This window comes from Taudactylus pleione, unplaced genomic scaffold, assembly GCF_031769625.1.
Source record: "Taudactylus pleione unplaced genomic scaffold, aTauple2 ptg000189l, whole genome shotgun sequence".
Classification (NCBI taxonomy): domain Eukaryota; kingdom Metazoa; phylum Chordata; class Amphibia; order Anura; family Myobatrachidae; genus Taudactylus; species Taudactylus pleione.
In genome coordinates, this window is record NW_028284591.1 from 6,848,480 (window position 1) to 6,870,960 (window position 22,481).

Here is a 22,481-nt window from a genome sequence, read left to right on the forward strand (position 1 = left end):
TGAACATACATGGGTCTCAATGTAACCACAATTTCTGATGTTAGCCGAGCCACATACACCTACTCACATGCCAGTCAGATCTATTTGTTAGTCTGTCTGTTTATCTATCTATATATCTCACTCTATCCATGTAAGTAAATTTTCATATAACATTTAGGTTAAATTGAGCTACCTTACAGTATAAGATGTCATAACAGCCGCTACAGCTGATAACTAAAGGTGCCCACACACATACCGATGTCCTCACGATACGATTTTATGGCCAATTTCCTCATGAACTTTCACGGGAGCTCCCTTGCCGTCGTGATCACGATTTGGAGTTAAAAATGTTGAATCTGACTAAAGATCTATCTTGCAGCCAATGCATTGTATCCCAGATTGGCTAATCTGCCCTACAGCACGGCAGATCAGAAGATGCGATGTACGACGAGCAGGGACACGCATTGGCATCGTGCTCGTGAGTATAAACTCACGATTTGTACTTTTTTTACCCGATTCGTCGAAATCAGCCAAATCGTGTAAAATGTCGCTATATGTGTGGGCACCTTAACAGTTCTATACCAATCAGTGACTTCAATGCCAAGTAACATAAAAAAAGGCTGTATATGATGTTAACCAGTCACATTATCAGCCTACTATGATAAAACTTTAGCCTGTATGCATTTTACATCCATCTATCTCATATCTATCTATCTATCCATCCATCTATCTCATATCTATCTATCTATCTATCTGATATCTATCTATCTCATATCTATCTATCATATATCTCGTATCTATCTATCTATCTATCTATCTATCTATCATATATCTCGTATCTATCTATCTATCATATATCTCGTATCTATCTATCTATCTATCTCATATCTATCTATCTCATATCTATCTATCTATCTATCCCATATCTATCTATCTATCTATCTATCTATCTATCTAATAACTATCTATCTAATATCTATATGATATCAATCTATATATCTATATCATATCTATCTCATATCTATCTATCTATCTTGTATCTATCTCGTATCTATCTATCTTGTATCTATCTATCTATCTAATATCCATCTATCTCGTATCTATCTATCTATTTATCTCATATCCATCTATCTCATATCTATTTATTTATCTATCTCATATATATCTCGTATCTATCTATCTATCTATCAGATATCTATCTATCTCATATCTATATATCTATCTCATACCTATCTATCTATCTATCTCGTATCTATCTATCTATCTCATATCTATCTCGTATTTATCTATCTCGTATCTATCTATCTCATATCTATCTATCTCATATCTATCTAACATTATTTCCAAATAACATTTAGATTAAAATAAGCAAACCTTATACTTTACCTTCACAGAATATATAATGAGATAAATGTGAAATCATTACAATTGTACATTTCATGGCCAAGGTCAAAATAAAATGCTGCGGCAAAATATCAAGTTAATAATATTATACTATTAAACTATTACACAGTATAATGATGGGTTAATTTCCTTACATATGTTCCAGCCGTTACCAGCAAGTGCAAATATGACGAAGATAGTGAAAGTTAATATATGGTGGTACAGAATACAATTGTATACTATCTCTGTAAAATGGAAACTACAATAGTACATACCCTAAGTGAACAAAAATCAAGAGAAAGGAAATCCCCTAATATGATCTACATGGCGCAATAGCCACAAACATAATGCAATTTACAATATAAATATACCGCATAACATTAGTGTAGCATTGTGACAGCATATATCAAGTAGAGGGATGTAGGAAAGATTATATATCCCTCTGTAATGTGTAATGGAGGGGATGGCTGCTGTGTGCTATGTGCCTCTGAGGCACTGAAGAGCATGTGAGAGGGCCCCCTCCGGAACTTAGGGGTAATGAAGGAAGATCAGGGACATCTGCTGAGTCTGATGGCGACAACAACACAGATTTAATGAGAATATCTGACAATGAGAGTATCTGACAATGAGAGTATCTGACAATGAGAGTATCTGACAATGAGAGTATCTGACAATGAGAGTATCTGACAATGAGAGTATCTGACAATGAGAGTATCTGACAATGAGAGTATCTGACAATGAGAGTATCTGACAATGAGAATATCTGACAATGAGAGTATCTGACAATGAGAGTATCTGACAATGAGAGTATCTGACAATGAGAGTATCTGACAATGAGAATATCTGACAATGAGAGTATCTGACAATGAGAGTATCTGACAATGAGAGTATCTGACAATGAGAGTATCTGACAATGAGAGTATCTGACAATGAGAATATCTGACAATGAGAGTATCTGACAATGAGAGTATCTGACAATGAGCACAGGGCAGGGTTGTCCTGTATCAGAGGAGAAGAGAAAGGAGAAAAAGCAGAAATAACAATTACTCAGAATAGCTGGAATGTCACACACAACACTGTGAAGAATAGGTAAGCGATCTCATCGCCATGATGTATATATGTGAGTGAAGATGGACAAGACTAGCAAGCTGGTTCCTGAATAGGGGTAATTACACGAAAACTGAATCGGTCAGCCGTATTGCGGTGCGGACGGCTGGAGTCCTGCGTGTGTACTGCGGGAACTCCACAAGTGGAGAAAGATGAGCGGGGGGCTTTCACAAGTACCCATTTGAGAAAGCCCACCCCCCAGCTAAACACGTGTCTTACTTGTATTAGAAAGCAGAGAATATATCTGAGCGGGGCACAGAGCTGGTCACGCGTCTGAAAGGTGATGGACCTATATTAAGTTGGAGGCATGTGGCTGTAGTGCCATCAGCAAAATTTATACCGTAATCCAGTTCTGATTATAGAGGGTCCCCATCTAAAGCGTATTTCCAATCACTTCCATCCCAACCCCCACAGAGAGGGTTTCACATTAATATTTATTACCAGTGAAACCTTATAATCATGATCCAGTACTGACCGTGGGATACGTTCAATATCCCGACACAGGGGATGCCGGCACTTAGAATACCGGCGCCGGTATCCCGACACCTGTCAGAATACCGACACTGGCATCCTGAAGGTAAGTAACGGGAGTTGGGGAGCGGTTTGGGTTAGGCACTAGGGGGAGGGTTAGGCACTAGGGGGAGGGTTACGGTTAGGCACTAGGGGGAGGGTTAGGGTTAGGCACTAGGGGGAGGGTTTGGCACTAGGGGGTGAGTTAGGGTTTGGCACTAGGGGGAGAGTTAGAGTTAGGCACTAGGGGGAGGGTTTGGTTTAGGCACTAGGGAGAGGGCTAGCGTTAGACACTAGGGGGAGGGCTTGGTTTAGGCCAGTGTTGGCTAACCTTGACACTCCAGCTGTTGTGGAACTATATATCCCAGCATGCCCTGCCACAGTTTTAGCATGCCCTAATAGCAAAACTGTAGCAGTGCATGCTGGGTTATGTAGTTCCATAACAGCTGGAGTGTCAAGGTTAGCCAACACTGGTTTAGGCAGTAGGGGGAGGGTTTGGTTTAGGCACTAGGGGGAGGGTTAGGCACTAGGGGGAGGGTTAGGCACTAGGGGGTGGGTTAGGGTTAGGCACTAGGGGGAGGGTTAGGGTTTGGCACTAGGGGGAGGGTTAGGGTTATTCACTAGGGGGAGGGTTTGGGTTTGGCACTAGGGGGTAGGTTAGGGTTAGGCACTAAGGGGAGTATTAGGGTTAGGCACTAGGGGGAGGGTTAGGCACTAGGGGGAGGGTTAGGGTTAGGCACTAGGGGGAGGGTTTGGCACTAGGGGGAGGGTTAGGCACTAGGGGGAGGGTTAGGCACTAGGGGGAGTATTAGGGTTTGGCACTAGGGAGAGGGTTAGGGTTAGGCACTAGGGGGAGGGTTTGGGTTTGGCACTAGGGGGTGGGTTAGGGTTTGGCACTAGGGGGAGAGTTAGAGTTAGGCACTAGGGGGAGGGTTTGGTTTAGGCACTAGGGAGAGGGCTAGCGTTAGACACTAGGGGAGGGCTTGGTTTAGGCACTAGGGGGAGAGTTAGGCACTAAGGGGGGAGGGTTAGGTTTAGGTTGCGGGGAGGTTAGGTTTAGGCACTAGGGGGAGGGTTAGTGTTAGGCACTAGGGGCAGGGTTTGGTGTAGGAACTAGGGGGAGGGTTAGGCACTAGGGGGAGGATTTGGTTTAGGCACTAGGGGGAGTGTTAGAGTTAGGCACTAGGGGGTGGGATTAGTTTAGGCACTAGGGGGAGAGTTAGGCACTAAGGGGGAGGGTTAGGTTTAGGTTGCGGGGAGGTTAGGTTTAGGCACTAGGGGGAGATTATGTTCAGGTGTCAGTATCCTAACCCTGTCGGGATGTTGGCATCATGAATTTGAACGCTAGGATCTCGAGCGCTGGCATCCCGTACCCATCCCTAGACCTCTATGTCTGCAGCCTCCTTCATTCTGGATATAAGCCATAATGCTTAAAGTGTCTCACTGACTTTCCTGGTTTCCCCACTATGTATAACTGATTATAATGTGTTATACAATGATATATTATAGTTTAGTGAAGGAGATTGGAGAAGCCCTCAAAATGATAATACATTACTGCTCCAGCTTCAGGCAATGGGTCCCACAGAAGAAGCCTCTATTTATTGTTTGGGGTTACTGACTTTCACTGAGAGCAAAAGGATACCAGACCTTTGCCCATTTCCATCCCTCGCTGACACCACCTAACCTTTATCTGCATAAGTATTGGTCTATACTACAAACAGATTGAGTAGATTTTTTACATCACATTAGTTCTAAGCCAAAAAAAAAGATCATTTCATCTCTAAAACTCAATTGGTTGTTTGCAGCTGTGTCGCTTCGTTCTAAGTGCACTGAAGAATTACACCGAAGTGTGCTACATCTGTCGGCGTGTTCCACTGACAATGAAAGAAGAATATTGTATATACAATTCTGGACTCAGTATACTTAGAAGATGCAAAACCCTACTCAACTATTAAATGCATTCCTGTAAAATGTCCGGCGGCTTACCAGAGCCACAGAGTGAGGGTTGGGGCCGGTCACCTCCCGGCAGCGAGGTCGGTTCCTCTGGCTCAGCAGCATGGTGTCTACTAGAAAATCAAGAAAGAAACAGATTGAGATACAGTAGTTGGTTACAGACCTTTGTTTCCACTGAACTTATTCCCAAACATTTTAGAATTTTGAGCTGTCTTATAAATGATAATAAGGATTGTAAAGTATTCAATGAAAGATTACATTCATAGGGTGGATGTTATGTACACTAAAAATGCTGTAGAACATATATTGATGAACTAATGGTGGTTGGTGGGTTACAGTAGACATAAGAATGTATGATTTTAATGACATACACAAGGTGAGTTTTAAGGGGTAAGAAAAGAAGGTGATGAGAGAGACAACGTAATACTGATATATGGAGCAGCCGTGAGAGGGACACATCTCCCCAACTACAGGGCCGATCGGGACAATGCAGTCAGGATCGTGATGGCGGAACGGATTCCCCAAATCAGGTCTGTGCTGAAATCGGGACAGCTGGGAGGTACAGAGGACCTCATTCAGAGGCGCTCGCAAAATGCGAGCGCTCGCTCTCAATGAGGGCGGCCGCATCTATTTTCTGAGCCGGCCTCCTGGCCGCTCGCTAGGCTGTGGTGACCAGCCATAGCTTTAGCGAGCGGCCAGGTTGATGGTCGCGATGGTCTTCGGGGCTTGCGACGAGACCCTTGTGGTAGGGTCTCGTCTGCCGCAAGCCCCATTGAGCTTTCGGCTCTATTAGGGTTTCGTTCTGTCGGAACCCTCCGTTTGGCAAGCCACCTCCCTGCCCCGCCTACAAAACGGTGCGAGCTGTCGATCACCATCGACAGCCGCCCCTTTTGTAGTAAGCCTCGGAGCAAGAGAATTTATCTCTCGCTCCGGGGCTTGATCACGCGCAGTGCGGCCGCTACGCGTGCGCAGGGTCTCTACATTGACCCGCTTGCGAGCGCATCGGCGCTTGCGAGTGGGTCTGAATGAGACCCAGAGCCAGATTCACTACGGATCGCAGTATAGCATACGCACGCAGTTTCACTACCAATGTATGCTAAGCCATAGCCATCGCAATGCTGCCGCAGCACTACGTACGGACGCCCACTTTACCTACACGCAAATCATAATGTTTAGCAAGAATGCGAAAACATCGGTACAATAGAGCACCATCGCAGCCTCACGCACAGTTATCATTATTATCATTTATTTATATGGCGCCACAAGTGTTCCGCAGCGCCTTACAAAGTACATAAAAAATTGTAGACAAGCGACTTACAGAACAATACAATACTTATACAGGACATGGATAATATATATTGCTACATTAGCGACCGTAACACCCAGATAAGCAACAGAGCATAAGCAACCAAGTGTTAGGTGCCCTAGTGGTGAGTAAGAAGTAGATGAAACTAAAGTAGGGAGAAGCACAAGAGGGTAGAGGGCCCTGCTCGTAAGAGCTTACATTCTAAAAGGGGCAGTTAAGGCAGATCAGACCTTACTCAGGATTTGCTTACTTCAGCGCACGCTATGAGGCTTCAGGCTACGTATGGTATCGCTGTGGCTAATCTATGCATGACCCCTGCAACGCCATTAAAAACCCATGGCACATCTGCGTTCGGCCAACCCCCTCCCCCCGCCTGTCACCACCCACAAACAGCACTTCCTGTCAATCACTCTATGATGGGTCTGCATAGCCACTGCGATGGCAGTCCCGATTGCAATGACTGGTTCGCGCACTGCGATGCATATGTATGCGCAGAACGCAACAATAGGCCGATTGCGTGCGTATAAGCAACTACGCTCCTTGCTGAATCAGGCCCACAGTATGAATTCAGGCCTTGTTGTTAGCCAGCAGCAACGTTATATACAGTGGCAACTTACTGCTTTTGTGTTCTACAATACTTTAATGTACCAGGGATGGAAGCTTGGTAATGGTCGTAAGCAGCATGGCAGGAACCAGGTAATGAAACCAATGAATGTCCTAGAGTGGCCATGTGGATGGCTGAGGATGTTATGTGTCATTGAAGCTCTATAGAAAGAGTTTAGGAAAGACTGCGACCTGCCCTGACCTCTGACTTGACTTATGATTTGGTGCTTTACTAGTTCATTAGTCAGCTTCCTCCTGGCGAGAGTCCTTTGGTGGCCTCAGTCTATGTCCTCCTACGGTGCAGACCAAAGCCAAGTCCACTAATGGGGTCTTCTGGTGACACCATGAGGCCATTAGACCCAATGAGCCAGTGACCATTACCAGCAGCCCAGCAGCTCCACTTCCTCATGCAGATCCTTACATAGAGGTATATGAGGTAGATAAAGATATTTTAATACCTCCGTTCTTTTCACATGCAGAAAGAGGGACACTTACAGGGATTTGGTCACAGGGAGTATAAAAGCTGCATGTGGAGTATTATCCTGCACTGCATTCAACGCTCGTCATAGCAGCCATCAATAGATCACTATGCATTATTTAAACGCCACTAAATACAGAAACACCATAGTGTTATATCATCCCCACTTATCATCAGCTGATGACCGCAACCCAGGGTAACGCACGGTCAATAGTTGGTAAACATTGGTAATAAGAGGAACGTCTTCACCTGCATCTGTAGCTAACAGCACACACCTTGGCAGGCAATAAGATGGATAAAACCCAACTACAAACACAATTGCCATTGGTCACAAAGAGAGTTATTCCATTGGTCACAAAGGGCCTTATTCCATTGGTCACAAAGAGTCTTATTCTGTTTTACAGGAAAACGTTATTGCAACGTGGCCGCAAAAAAATAAAAAACAGCATCTTTGCAACCTATGCATTGTTGGCTGCATACAGCTTCCTCCCCCTGCCAAACCTGGGTGTGATGGGGCTGGGGAACACCTGGAGCCGCGGTCTCACAGTGAATTCTGAAATTCCTAAAAATCACAGTACACAATGCGGGCGCATTACAGTGTAAAGTGACTGTTTTAGGGATAACACATACATGAGTGTGTTTACACCGTGTGCGATAGATTGCATGAAGCCATCACCATAAGGCTTACACTTTCACCGGGGTCAGAGCTCCCATAACTCAGACCACTTCAAGTGACACCCTGCACCCATATACATACCTGCAGAGCAGCAAACATCACTGGGAAAATGGTTAGGCCTAGAACGAGGTGCTGTAAAGGACCTCTGTCGTCACAACCACGTGACCCGCAGCAAACGGGGAGGGGGGGGGGGGGGACGACAAGGTTCAGAATGGGTTCGAGCACAGTGGCTCGCTTCGCTCGTCACAAGATTATACTCCCCCCTCTATGCCCACGTGGATAGAAACACTGGAAGCGGACCGACCCCGCTGTAGCGGTCACATGGTTGTGATGTCAGAGGTCCATTCTCCAACTTGGATCTAGCAAAATGGTGGCGGGCCATTTTCCCAGAGACCCACGCATGTGCAGTAGATTCTGGCACTAAGCCAGAATCTACTGCCAGTGCAGTGCTATGGGACCGCCGGAGAGAGGAGGGGGCCCACACTGAGCCTGCACACAGGTCTCCTCCTCTCTTGAAACGTCCCTGCCTGTAGTGTTAATTTAGGGTACATGTAGACCATTTGAGGGACAAAATAAGAGTTAGCACACAGTGCTATACAATAGATTCATACCGAGAGTCTTGGGGAGGAAGAGGGACAGTTAGGAAATATATACATACATATACACATACATACATACATATACACATATACATACATATACACATATACATACATACATATACACATACATACTATACATACATACATATACACATACATACTATACATACATATACACATACATACTATACATACATATACACATACATACATATACACATACATACTATACATACATACATACATATATACATACATACTGTACATACATACATATACACATACATATATACGCATACATACTGTACATACATACATATACACATACATACTATACATATACACATACATACTATACATACATATATACATACATACTGTACATACATACATATACACATACATACTATACATCCATACATACATATACACATACATACTATACATACATATATACATACATACTGTACATACATACATATACGCATACATACTGTACATACATACATATACACATACATAGATATACACATCCATACATACATATACACATACATACTGTACATACATACATATACGCATACATACTGTACATACATATACACATACATAGATATACGCATCCATACATACATATACACATACATACTGTACATACATACATACATATACACATACATACTATACATCCATACATACATATACACATACATACTATACATACATATATACATACATACTGTACATACATACATATACGCATACATACTGTACATACATACATATACACATACATAGATATACGCATCCATATACACATACATACTGTACATACATACATGTATGGACAGCTGGCCTGGAGCCCCACAGGTGCACTAGACTAGGAGCCTGTGTAGCAGACACATGCAACAGATGATTATCTATACAGGAATTGGGGGTCACGGGTGTCATCATTACCGTCACTGGGGGGAGCCCGGTCCTCTGCTCTCAGGCCCGGTCCTCAGAGCACCTGAGCCGCACACACACTGCCAGGATTCGGTTGCCAGGCAACGTGACTCCGGAAGTGGTGATCCCGCATCCTAGCAACCAAACACACGCACGCACGATGGAGCTCCCGCTGCGCATGCGCAAAGCGAGGGAATGAGCGCAAGGTCGTCACCAGCAGAGGGCGCTGCTGCGTAACGCGAACGTCCAATGCACCTGAGGCCGCTGCCCGTCCAATGCACCAGAGAGCGCTGCTGAGTCACTGCCAGCCACACAGTGTATGTATATGCAGACTGTCAGTTACTCCCTGCTGTCCTTAATTCATTCTCTCTGTGTTTAATACACTGAATTATTTCCTGTATATAGAACATCACATAGTTTTTTAGGAGACCTATATATTTACAAGTCATGTTGGGACCTCAATTTCCAGCACGGCTTGTGGTTCCACAATAGCTGGAGAGCTACAGGTAGCCTAAGCCTAATCGAACAGCATTTGGGTCATCTACAAGGAATCAGTATGAGATGCTGGCAGTCGGGATCACGCCTGTCAGAATCCCGACATCAGCATCCCGACAGGGCTAACATATCGAAACTTGTTGTTGGATATGCTAACCCTCCCTCTTTGGTGCCTAACCCTAACCTCCCCCCTAGTGCCTGAACCTAACCCTCCCCCCTCCCTGCACCCTAAACCTAACCCTCCCCCCCCCTTAGTGCCTGACCCTCCCCCTAGTGCCTAACCCTCTCCCCCACCCTGCTACTTACCTTCGGTATCCCGGCGGTCGGGATGTCGACGCCGGGATTGTGATAGGCGCAGTGGCTTATCTATAATGGGTGCAGTGTTTGCTGGGCACACGGGCCCCGCACCGCACACACTGCACCCATAATATTTTAAAGTTACCTATCCGTGGTCCCATGTTGCGTGTCTGCGCTGCTCAGAACACCGGAAAATGGCCGCCGGGGCCATTTTTCCAGTGTTCTGCGCATGCGCAGTAGACTCCCTGCATACTCTAGTGTCCGGAGTCTACTAAGGCTCCGGCGGCTGGCTAGCCGCGTCAGTCGGCTGCTGGCCACCGGGAAGAGAGGAGGGGGCCCCGCACAGGGAGTGCACACGGACCCCCTCCTCTCTTAAGATGCCCCTGGATAGGCGTCAGGATTCCGGCGCCGGTAATAGTGCCGGCATTGCAGCCACCGGGTGCTGACTTTGGGCCTGATTCAGACCCACTCGCGAGCGGCTGTCCGCTCGCAAGTGGGTGGATGGTGTGCACTGCGCATGCGCACGACGGAGGAAGCTCCATCGTGCGCATGCGCCAGACGCGACGAGCGAAGGACTTTCCTTCGCTCGTTGTGTCTGATCAAAGGGGGCGTGCTGTCGATGTTGATTGACAGCACGCCCCCTTTGGTGGGCGTGCCGGGGGAGTGCCTCCCAGACGGAGGCGTTCCCAAGGGAACGCCTACCGTCTGAAGCCGGCCCCACTGACATCACTAGTGATGTCAGTGGGAGTGATTTTGGCTCACTCCAGGGCTTGTGGTCGAAAACCCCGACCACAGGCTTCTGGTCACACTGGCGATGGTCGCGATGGTCAAGACCATCGCGACCATCATCCTGCACGCTCGTATGAGCTGTGGGTGGTGACCCACAGCTATACGAGCGTCCAGGAGGACGCTCCATTTTTATGGAGGACGGCCCTCATTCAGAGCGAGCGCTCTGCTAAGAGCGTCCGGCTCTGAATGAGGGCCTTTATCCCATCTACAAATACATACTTAATTGCCATGATGAATCACTACTGCCTGTATTATTAATAGTATTAGTAGTAATTAGAGATGAGCGGTTCGGATTCTGTGGAATCCGAACCGCTCCGAACATTGGGGATCCGAGTCCACCCGAACCCTGTTCGGGTGTTCACCGCCTGACTCGGATCCCCGTTCGGGGCCGAACGGCGGCCGCCTGATGTCGGATTCTCACTAGAGAATCCGACATCAGGTCTCCTCGTGTGTAGGGCAGAGCGCAGTGATAGCGCTCTGCCCTACACAGACACAGACACACAGCCGCCAGCGGCAGCTGTGTGTTTGTTACAGCAGCCAATGAGAGTCACACAGACTCTCATTGGCTGCTGCACGGAGGGAGCCGGCTGGAGCTCACACATGAGCTCCGTCTTCCGGCTCCCTCCTCAGCGTGTGACAGAGCGGACGGCGCGGGAGCGGGGATACAGGTAAGTTTTTATTTTTTAATTTGTGCAAGGGCCGGGGGCGCTACTGGGGGGGGGTCTGCTACTGGGGGGGGGCTATACTACTGGAGGGGCCTGCTACTGGGGGGGGCTATACTACTGGGGGGTCTGCTACTGGGGGGGCCATACTACTGAGGGGCCTGCTACTGGCGGGGGCCATACTACTGGGGGGGGCCTGCTACTGGGGCAGCCTACTACAGGGGGGGCCATAATACAGGGGGGGCCCATACTACAGGGGGGGCTACTACAGGGGCAGCCTACTACTGGGGGGGGCTGCTACTGGGGCAGCCTACTACTGGGGGGGCCATACTACTGGGGGGGCCATACTACTGGGGGGCATACTACTGGGTGGCATGATAATGGGGGGCATACTACTGGGGGGGCCTGCTAATGGGGGGCATACTACTGGGTGGCATGCTAATGGGGGGCATACTACTGGGGGGGCCTGCTAATGGGGGGCATACTACTGGGGGGCATTCTACTGGGGGCACTGCATAGTGGACCCTACTACTAAAGGGACTGCATAGGGGGCACCACTGCTGGGGGACATTGTGTAAGGGACACCGCTACTGTGGGCATTGTGTAAAAGGGTCACTACTGTGGGCATTGTGTAAAAGGGGCACTACTGTGTGTCGTAACATAAATAAGAGACACTACTTTATGGTGTAATGTGAATAAGGCCCTATGTGCGGTGTAATGCGAATAAGATTGTGCACTGTGACTCCTAGGGCCGTAGCCCACTTTGTAAACAAGTACTGTGACTCTGCTGGCCGTACCCCACTGGGTGGGTGCACTACTTTTCATTTCTGCCACTGCTGTGTGGCAATGTGTCATAGATGTGCTATACTGTGGTGTCTGTGTCGTTGTGCCGCTGCTTTGTCGCTTAGTGTAACCAGTCGGCTCACTGCAACCTTTGGCCAATAATGTTGAAAACAATATTATAAGCTGTGATATGGTCTAAATTGACTGGAAATTAATGTTATTGAGGTTAATAATACTCTAGGAAGAAAAAAAAGACCAATTTATGTGATTTTAGCTTTTTTTGTCAATTATTGTAAAAAAATCCAAATCCAAATCCAAAGCCAGTCACCGCAGTTTGGCAAATCCAAATCCAAATCCAGACGACGAATTAGAACCAAATCCAAATCCAAATCCGGCAAAAATGGTCCGGCGCACATCCCTAGTAGTAATGTAGTTTTTTCAGCATATCTAGACAGATGAGGGGATTGGGGCAGTATAAAATTGGATATCTGCAATAATGCCTGATTTTGCACATATTGGAAAAACTGGACACCTTGCAGGGGATGTTCCTATAATCAGCTTCCTGTGTTGGAGGCCTCTTATATTTAAAGGCTTTTTATTTATTTTTTTGTATCTGTGCAAATCGGGCAGATTTCTAGGGTACCCCAGAGGTGTCGGTAGTCAGGGGCTGGTCCAGATGTGATCATAGATAGTACTTTGCGGCAATGTTTTACTGTTATCAACATGTTAGTATGCATAGAGCTCCAGGACTCTCGCTTCATATTATGGGACCCAGCCAAGGTGTACAAAAAAAATTTCTTTAAAAGTAACAAAAATAAATAAAAAGTAAAAAAACGTTGTAAAAAAAAAAACATATTGAAAAAATATATCTACCCTCTGAAACCCTGTCCAAAGTATAATAAGACTACATTATGCTTTCTGCGTGACACTTATGTATCACAGCTATATTAGGACAGTGGCGGAACTAGTGGCGGTGCAGCCGATGCTTTGCACCAGGGCCCTCTGTGGTGCAGGGGCCCATAGCCACCACTGCATCCCCGCTAGTGTCCCACGGGCCCAGAATATAGGGCAGACCTCAGTGAGTAGCGGTCTGCACTACACAGTTTACAAACACACCGCCGCCAGCGGCGGCGGCGGTGTTTGTTATAGCAGCCAATGAGAGTCAGGCAGACTCTCACTGGCTACTGCTTCGTCCACGGAGGAAGCCGGCAGGAGCTCACACATGAGCTCCGCCTTCCGGCTCCCCCACAGCGGGTGATGGGAGAGATGTCATGACGTTTTTCCCATCTCATAGTGCAGAGAGAGAGCGGGCCCAGAGGAGTGGACAGCGGTGGTCGCCGGCAGGAGTGGGGATCAGGTAAGTTGCGTTATTGTGTGCGTGTGTGTAAGGGGGCATGGAGACTGGAACAGCATAGGGGGGGTGCTACTGGGGGCACTGTATAGGGGGGAGGCGCTACTGGAGGCACTGTATAGGGGGGCTACTACTGGGGGCACTGTATGGGAGGGGGGCGCTACTGGGGGCACTGTATGGGGAGGGTGGACACTACTGGGGGCACTGTATGGGAGGGACCACTACTGGGGGCAATGCCTAGCGGAACTACTACTGGGGGCAATGCATAGGGGGACTACTACTGGTGGTACTGCACAGGGGGATTACTACTGGGAGCACTGCATAGAGGGGACTACTACTGGGGGCATTGCAAAGGGGGGACTACTACTGGGGGCAATGCATAGGGGGGATTACTACTGGGGGCACTGCATAGAGGGGACTACTACTAGGGGCAATGACAAGGTGGACTACTACTGGTGGAAATGCATAGGGGGGACTACTACTGGGGGCACTGCATAGGGGGATTACTACTGGGGGTACTGCATAGGGGGGATTACTACTGGGGGCACTGCATAGGGGGGATTACTACTGGGGGCAATGCCTAGGGGGGATTACTACTGGGGGCACTGCATAGGGGGAATTACTACTGGGGGCACTGCATAGGGGGATTACTACTGGGGGCACTGCATAGGGGGACTACTCTTGGGGGCAATGCATAGGGGACTACTACTGGGGGCAATGCATAGGGGGACTACTACTGGGGGCAATGCATAGGGGGGATTACTACTGGGGGCACTGCACAGGGGGGATTACTACTGGGGGCAATGCATAGGGGGGATTACTACTGGGGGCACTGCATAGGTTGGATTACTACTGGGGGCAATGCATAGGGGGGATTACTACTGGGGGCACTGCATAGGGGGATTACTACTGGGGGCAATGCATAGCGGGACTACTACTGGGGGCAATGCATAGCGGGACTACTACTGGGGGCAATGCATAGGGGGACTACTACTGGTGGTACTGCACAGGGGTATTACTACTGGGAGCACTGCATAGAGGGGACTACTACTGGGGGCAATGAATAGGGGGGACTACTACTGGGGGAATTGGAAAGGGGGGACTACTACTGGGGGCAATGCATAGGGGGGATTACTACTGGGGGCACTGCATAGAGGGGACTACTACTAGGGGCAATGACAAGGTGGACTACTACTGGTGGAAATGCATAGGGGGGACTACTACTGGGGGCACTGCATAGGGGGATTACTACTGGGGGCACTGCATAGGGGGATTACTACAGGGGGCACTGCATAGGGGGGATTACTACTGGGGACAATGCATAGGGGGGACTACTACTGGGGGCACTGCACAGGGGGGATTACTACTGGGGGCACTGCATAGGGGGGATTACTACTGGGGGCAATGCATGGGGGGATTACTACTGGGGGCACTGCATAGGGGGAATTACTACTGGGGGCACTGCATAGGGGGATTACTACTGGGGGCACTGCATAGGGGGACTACTCTTGGGGCAATGTATAGGGGGACTACTCTTGGGGGCAATGCATAGGGGACTACTACTGGGGGCAATGCATAGGGGGACTACTACTGGGGGCACTGCACAGGGGGGATTACTACTGGGGGCAATGCATAGGGGGGATTACTACTGGGGGCACTGCATAGGGGGGATTACTACTGGGGGCAATGCATAGGGGGGATTACTACTGGGGGCACTGCATAGGGGGATTACTACTGGGGGCACTGCATAGGGGGGATTACTACTGGGGACAATGCATAGGGGGGATTACTACTGGGGGCACTGCACAGGGGGGATTACTACTGGGGCAATGCATACGGGGATTACTACTGGGGGCAATGCATAGGGGGGATTACTACTGGGGGCACTGCATAGGGGGAATTACTACTGGGGGCACTGCATAGGGGGAATTACTACTGGGGGCAATGCATAGGGGGACTACTCTTGGGGGCAATGCATAGGGGGACTACTACTGGGGGCAATGCATAGGGGGACTACTACTGGGGGCAATGCATATCGGGGACTACTACTGGGGGCAATCCATAGGGGGGACTACTACTGGGGGCAATCTATAGGGGGACTACTACTGGGGGCACTGCGTAGGGGGTACCACTTCTGGGGGCACTGTATAAGGGGCACTGCATAGGGGGACCACTACTGGGACACTGCATAGGGGGCCCCAAAGCATATTCTTGCACCTGGGCCCAACACTCTCTATTTCCGCCACTGCATCAGGACATCATATCCACCTGTCCCCCAGCAGTACACCTCCTTCCGGATAACCCATCCCCATCCATTTTACCGACTCTGACAACCTTCTCCCATGCATCTGGAGAGGAAGTCATGGCCCTTATCCGGTCCTCCGTCCCTTCCACCTCCCCCCTTGACCCTATCCCTTCATGTCACCTCCGCTACCTCTCTCACTGTGCCTGTTCCCATCTTGCCCACCTCCTCAATCTCTCCCTCTCATCTGGCACTGTCCCTTCTGCATTCAAACATGCCCTTGTCTTCCCCATACTTAAAAAACCTACCCTTGATCCCAACACTCTCTCCAACTACCGTCCCATCTCCTCCCTTTTGCCTCCAAGCTCCTTGAGCGTATTGTTTACATCTGCCTCACCACATTTCAGTCTGACTTCCGTTCTCTCCACTCCACTGAAACTGCCCTCACAAAAGTCAGGAATGACCTCCTTGCTGCCAAATCCAAGGTCCACTACTCTCTGCTCATTCTCCTTGACTTCTCTGCGTCTTCAACACTGTGGACCACCCTCTACTTCTGCATATCCTTCACTCCCTTGGTCTACGTGACACTACCCTCTCCTGACTGTCCTCCTACCTCTCTGACCGATCCTTCTCTGTCTCTTCTCATGACTCCTCTTCCCTGCCACAGCCGCTTACAGTAAGTGTTCCCCAAGGTTCTGTTCTTGGACCTCTTCTATTCTCCCTCTATACTTCCTCTCTAAGTAAACTCATCAGCTCTTTTGACCTTCATTATCACCTCTATGCTGATGATACTCAGATCTACCTTTCCTCCCCTGACCTCTCCCCCTCTCTCCTCACTCGTATCTCCAACTGTCTCTCTGCTATCTCATCCTGGATGTCACAACGATTTCTTAAACTTAATATGTCTAAGACTGAGCTGATCATCTTCCCACCCTCCCACATAACCTCACTTCCCACTATTTCTTTAACAATTGATGGCACAACTATCTGCTCTAGTCCCAAAGTGCTCTGTCTTGGAGTTATCCTGGACTCCCTCTCCTTCAAACCACATATCCAGAGCCTCTCACAGTCCTGTCGTTTCCATCTCAAAAATATTTCCAAGATTAGACCCTTTCTTACGCAGGACGCCACTAAAACACTCATACACTCACTGGTCATATCCAGAATTGACTACTGTAACCTCCTCCTATCTGGCCTCCCCAACTCCCATCTCTCTCCTCTCCAGTCTGTCCTCAATGCTGCTGCTCGGCTCATCTTCCTCTTCAAACGCTCTACATCTGCCTCCCCTCTCCTACAAGCCCTCCACTGGTTCCCCTTCCCTTTTAGAACCCAATTCAAGGTTCTCACACTCGCTTACAAACCCCTCACCTATTCCTCTCCCATTTACATCTCTGACCTCATCTCCCTTCACTATCCTGTCCGCCCTCTTCGCTCGACAAATACACGCTGCCTCTCATGCCAACTGATTACTTCCTCCCACTCCCGCATCCAAGATTTTTCCCGTGCTGCTCCTGACCTTTGGAACTCTCTCGCTCTCCCCATCAGACTCTCCACCTCTTTACAATCCTTCAAATGGGCTCTCAAGACCCACTACTTCACCAAAGCCTTCCTGCTCCCATTCTAACTTGCTGTAACATGCTCTTTCCTCCCTGTCTACCACATCTGTGTCACACCTGTATGTCTGCCCCTCCCTTTAGAATGTAAGCTCTTACGAGCAGGGCCCTCTCCCCTCTTGTGCTTCTCTTTACTGTACTTTCATTTACTTCTTACCCCCCACCAGGGCACCTAACACGTTGTTTCTTACACTCTGTGGCATATCTAGGTGTTATGGTCACTTATGTAGCATTGTATATTATCCATGTCCTTGTCCTATATTGTATTGTACTGTAAGTCGCTTGTCAAATTATTTGTTTATGTACTTTGTAAGGGGTTGCAGAACACTTGTGGCGCCAAATAAATAAAGGATAATAATAATAATAATAATAATAGTTTTGTTAATTAAGAAATTCATTGAACAGTGAGCAGGTGTGGCAGGGCCATAACTAGGGTAGTGCGACCAGTGCCATGGCACAGGGTACCGCAGGGCAGGGGGCGCTGTTTTGGCCTGTCAATTTTCCTGTTTATTATCAGTCTCAGTTGTAGCTTCCTCAACATCTTCTGGCCTCCCCTATCTCTTCCCTGGCCCTTCCCCATGAGGCCAAGTCCCGTTTTTCATGTCCCTAGTTAAAAATTGGGAGGGGGGGGACGCCAATGCTCTCTCTGGCACAAGGCACCAAAGAGTCTAGTTACGGCTCTGTGCACAGGTACCATGACTGCAAGTAAGTGCTGTAGCCAAGATGGGTTTGGTATAAAAGATAGACAATAAATACAATAGACAATGTCTACATAGACAGCAGATGTTAGACAGGCAATAGATCCACAGGGACAAAAGGATGACACAGAAAAGGTCGACATGGATGAAGGTCGACAGGTACAAGAATTTGACAGGGTCAAAAGGTCAGCACAAAAATGGTTGACGCAAAAATTGTCAACTTTTTTTTTTTCTAACCCTAATCTTCACTTTAACCTTCCCTCCTGGTGTCTAACCCTAACTGTCGGGATAAGTCAATAACTCTAACCATGCCTTCTAGTGCCTAGCCATAACACTCAGGTAAGTGCCTAAACCCATACTTGCCGACAATCAGCTCCAGCCTTCCGGGAGGGAGCTGATTGTCGGCTAACAGCGAGGGGGAGGGGGCGGTCATTGGGGGCGGAGCCGGGGGCGGGCCAGCCAGTTGGTGGTACATTGGGGGTGAAGCCGGGGGCGGAGCCGCACGATCGCGTCATCGTGGCTCCGCCCCTCTTCACAATGCCGTTATTTTCGGCATTGTGAAGCAGGGGGCGGGGCCGCGATGACGCGATTCAGCGCGAATCGCGTCACCGGCTTCCCCGCTGCAGGGGTTTCTAGTCTTTTCAGGGGGGAGGACGGGAGGGTCGGAGGCTTCCGGGAGGCTTGCCTGCCTTTCCGGGGGGCTGGGAGCGGCTCCCGACCAAGTCAGGAGGGTAGGCAACCCTGCCTAAACCTAACCCTAAAAAAAAAAATCATGTGTCTGCCATTTTTGTGTCAACCTTATGACCCTGTTGCCCTTTTGCACCTGTCAATCTTCATCCATATCGACTTTTTCTGTGTCGACATTTTGTCCCTGTTGACTTTTCGTCCCTGTCGATTTATTGCCTATCTACACATTGTCAACCTTTTTAAAGTCTGTCTATTGACTGGAACCCAGCCGAGATTTATCATACCTACTAAATAAGTACAATTGCAGAAGTTGCCCGTAGCAACCAATCAGATGCCAGCTATCATTAATCGAGTACATTCTATAAAATTATAGCTACAATTTGATTGGTTGCTATAGGAAATATCTACACTTGTCCAGGTTTGATAAATCTCACCCTAAACAGGGTGTGCACCGTACAACATCACAGCACATAAACACGTAACCTGCTCAGTGCACGGTTACTGACTTTAAAGATCACTGAGTAGTACAGACAGAAACACTGGGCCTTATTCAGCTTGGATCGCAGTTGCTAATACGCACACAATTGGCCGATTGTTACGTTCTGTGCGTGTGTATGCATGACAGTGTGCGTGTGCGAACTGGATACTGCGATCGGGACTGCAATCGCTGTGGTTACGCAGACCTATCGCAGAGTGAATGACAGGAAGTGCCGTTTGTTGGTGGTGCCGGGGGGGTGGTTGGCGAAATGCATGCGTCCCAGTGTGTTTGAATGCTGTGACAGGGGAAGCAGTATAATTTACCGCCAGCGGAAGCTCGTCAGGGGTGAAGATCCCGAATGTCCAAAGGTAAATATAAACTAACCTAATTCTATACCCTAACCCTCCTTTAGGGGTGCCTAACCCTAACCTCCCCCCCAAGTTCCTAACCCTAACCCCCCTTTAAGTGCCTAAACCTAACGCCCCCTTCCCTGCAGCCTAACCCTAAATTCCCCGGGGGGATGCCTAACCCTAATCTCCCCCCGGGGGTGCCTAACCCTAACCCCCCCTTCCCCTAGCCTAACCCTAACGTCCCGGGCGGGGTGCCTAACCCTAAATCCCCCCCGGAGCCCCTAAACTAACCCTTCCCCCTGCGGCTGTCCGCGCCCGGCACCCGGCTTACCTTCAATCGGTAAGCCGAGTGTTGGGCTCCCGGTGTAGGGCTAATAACAGACGCCTGTAATTAGACACTTGCCAGGATTAGACAGTCGGGAAGCCGGCGTTCGGGATTACGTCCGTCGGCTTCACGACTACTTCCCATTACAGGGGCGCGCATAAATTATCCATTGCGATGTCCTACGCAGCCTGAGGCCTCATAGCGTGGCGCTGAGGTTAGCAATTTTCTGAGTAAGGTCAGCGCTTGTGCAAGTGTGCGTGAGGCTGCGATGGTACTCGACTGTACCGATGGTTTCGCAGTCTTGCTAAGGATTACGGATGTGTGTAAGGTAAAGTGGGCAGCCTTATGTAGCGCTGCGACGGCATAGCGATCGCAATGAATTAGCACACTATCGCAGTGAGACTGCGTGCATAATCGCAGCTGCGATCGCAATAGCGATCCAAGCTGAATCAGGCCCACAATTTGTAAATAAGGGTCAGGTCGGTTGTTGTGTCGCACTTGCACTGCTTTGCTCCCTGCTCATGTGCTGGACCGGTAGATGCCCTGAGAGTAATGTGGGGCCATGGCATAACCAGGCCCAGCTCCCTTTTTTTACCTCATAGAGACTGCAACCCCCTGCAGTAGCCGTAGTTCTGCCACTGGCCATGAATGTAACACACTTATTTAGGACTCTTTATGGAAGTTTTGAGACCATAGACCTCTGATCACATGAAATCTTTGTGTACATGTTGTCTGCCTGTATAGCTGATGAACTTCAGTCAGGATTCTGGCAGCAGCTGTGGTGCAGTGGTTAATAATCCTATTGTGGACGATGCACCCTTGTCAGTGATATTACTGCCTAGCCACGCGCGTATTACACCATATGATAACTTATGACTACAACACATGACTAGAGCATGTCATGATCACATGACACAGGTGTTTTCCTGACCTGGCCCATTACCACAAATATGCACCTGTATGACAGCGTATTATGCAAATTGTTAACCCTTAGGTCTTATAATGTAGGTTACGAGGTTTGTTGGAAGGAGAGAATGACTGACAGATAGCAGAATTTGGTCATGTTTCATTTTGTTATGTGTGTAGGAAGGTAAATGTAAATTATTTGTTTTTCTTTTGTTCCAGTGTTTTCTCTTTTTTTTGTTTGTTAGAGTTTTAGCTATGGGTGGGAAATAGTCACCGTATACATTAGGGATGAGTGTGTTCGGATTTCTGAAATCCGAACCCCCCCCGAGCCGCCCGATCCGAGTCAGGCTCGAGTTTTCCCGCCTGACTCGGATCTGAAATCGAGGCAAAACATCATCATCCCGCTGTCAGATCTCACGGGTTTTGGATTCTATAAAAGGTCCCAGCGTCTGTGGCGTTTTTAACTCCGGCTGTGGACAGTGAAGAGGGAAGGTGGGAGCTAGGGCTGGCTGGGCTGTGTTGTGTTGTGCTGCTGTTGTCCATAGGGGCTGTGTCCACTCCTCCAAAGTCCATAGGGGCTGGCTGGGCTGTGTCGTGCAGTCAGTTGTTCATAGGGGCTGTGGGCCTGATTTAGATCCCATAGCATAGCGCTTGCAAACGGGTCGATGGTGGGCCACTGCGCATGCGCAGCGTGCGCACTGCGCATGTGCGAGCCCCGGAGCGAGCGCAATAAGCACTCGCTCCGGCGCTCGCATCCAAAAGGGGCGACTGTCGATATTGATCGACAGCTCGCCCCGTTTGGAAGGCGGGGAGGAGGGGTGGCTGGGCAAACGGAGGCGTTCCTGCAGGAACGCCTGCCATTTGTGGGCGGCCCTACTGACATCACTCGTGATGTCAGTAGGTGGACTTCCTGCTCTATTAGAGCAGGAAGTCCACTGGGGCTTGCGGCCACGAGACCCTACCGTAAGGGTCTCGTCGCAAGCCTGATGGTCGCGATGGTCTTGACTATCGCGACCATTACCTGGCCGCTCGCATAAGCTGTGGGTGCAGGGGCGTATCTATAATGGGTGCAGGGTGTGCGGGGAACACAGGCCCCTGCGCTGTAAAACGACTGGAAAATGGCAGCGGCGGCCATTTTCCCATCGTTTGTGCATGCGCAGTACAGGGAAAATGGCCGCCGCAGCCATTTTCCCGGTGACCTGTGCATACATTATAGACTCTGGGCACACTCTAGTGCCCAGACTCTATAACTCTGGCGCTGGT

The 22,481-nt window shown here is 48.8% G+C and overlaps 1 protein-coding gene across 1 annotated transcript in view; it reads right to left on the reverse strand.

Annotated features, from left to right (window-relative positions):
• CFAP53 (cilia and flagella associated protein 53) overlaps positions 1-9,663 on the reverse strand; it is a 35,239-nt gene extending 25,576 nt beyond the window's left edge. The window contains exons 1-2 of the mRNA XM_088476537.1: positions 9,555-9,663; positions 4,966-5,045 (exon numbers count right to left, since the gene is read on the reverse strand). Of these exons, the coding sequence (XP_088332663.1) occupies positions 4,966-5,037 (72 nt within the window). The 5' untranslated portion in view covers positions 5,038-5,045; positions 9,555-9,663. The remainder of the gene's footprint in view (positions 1-4,965; positions 5,046-9,554) is intronic.
• Positions 9,664-22,481: the final 12,818 nt, after the last annotated feature.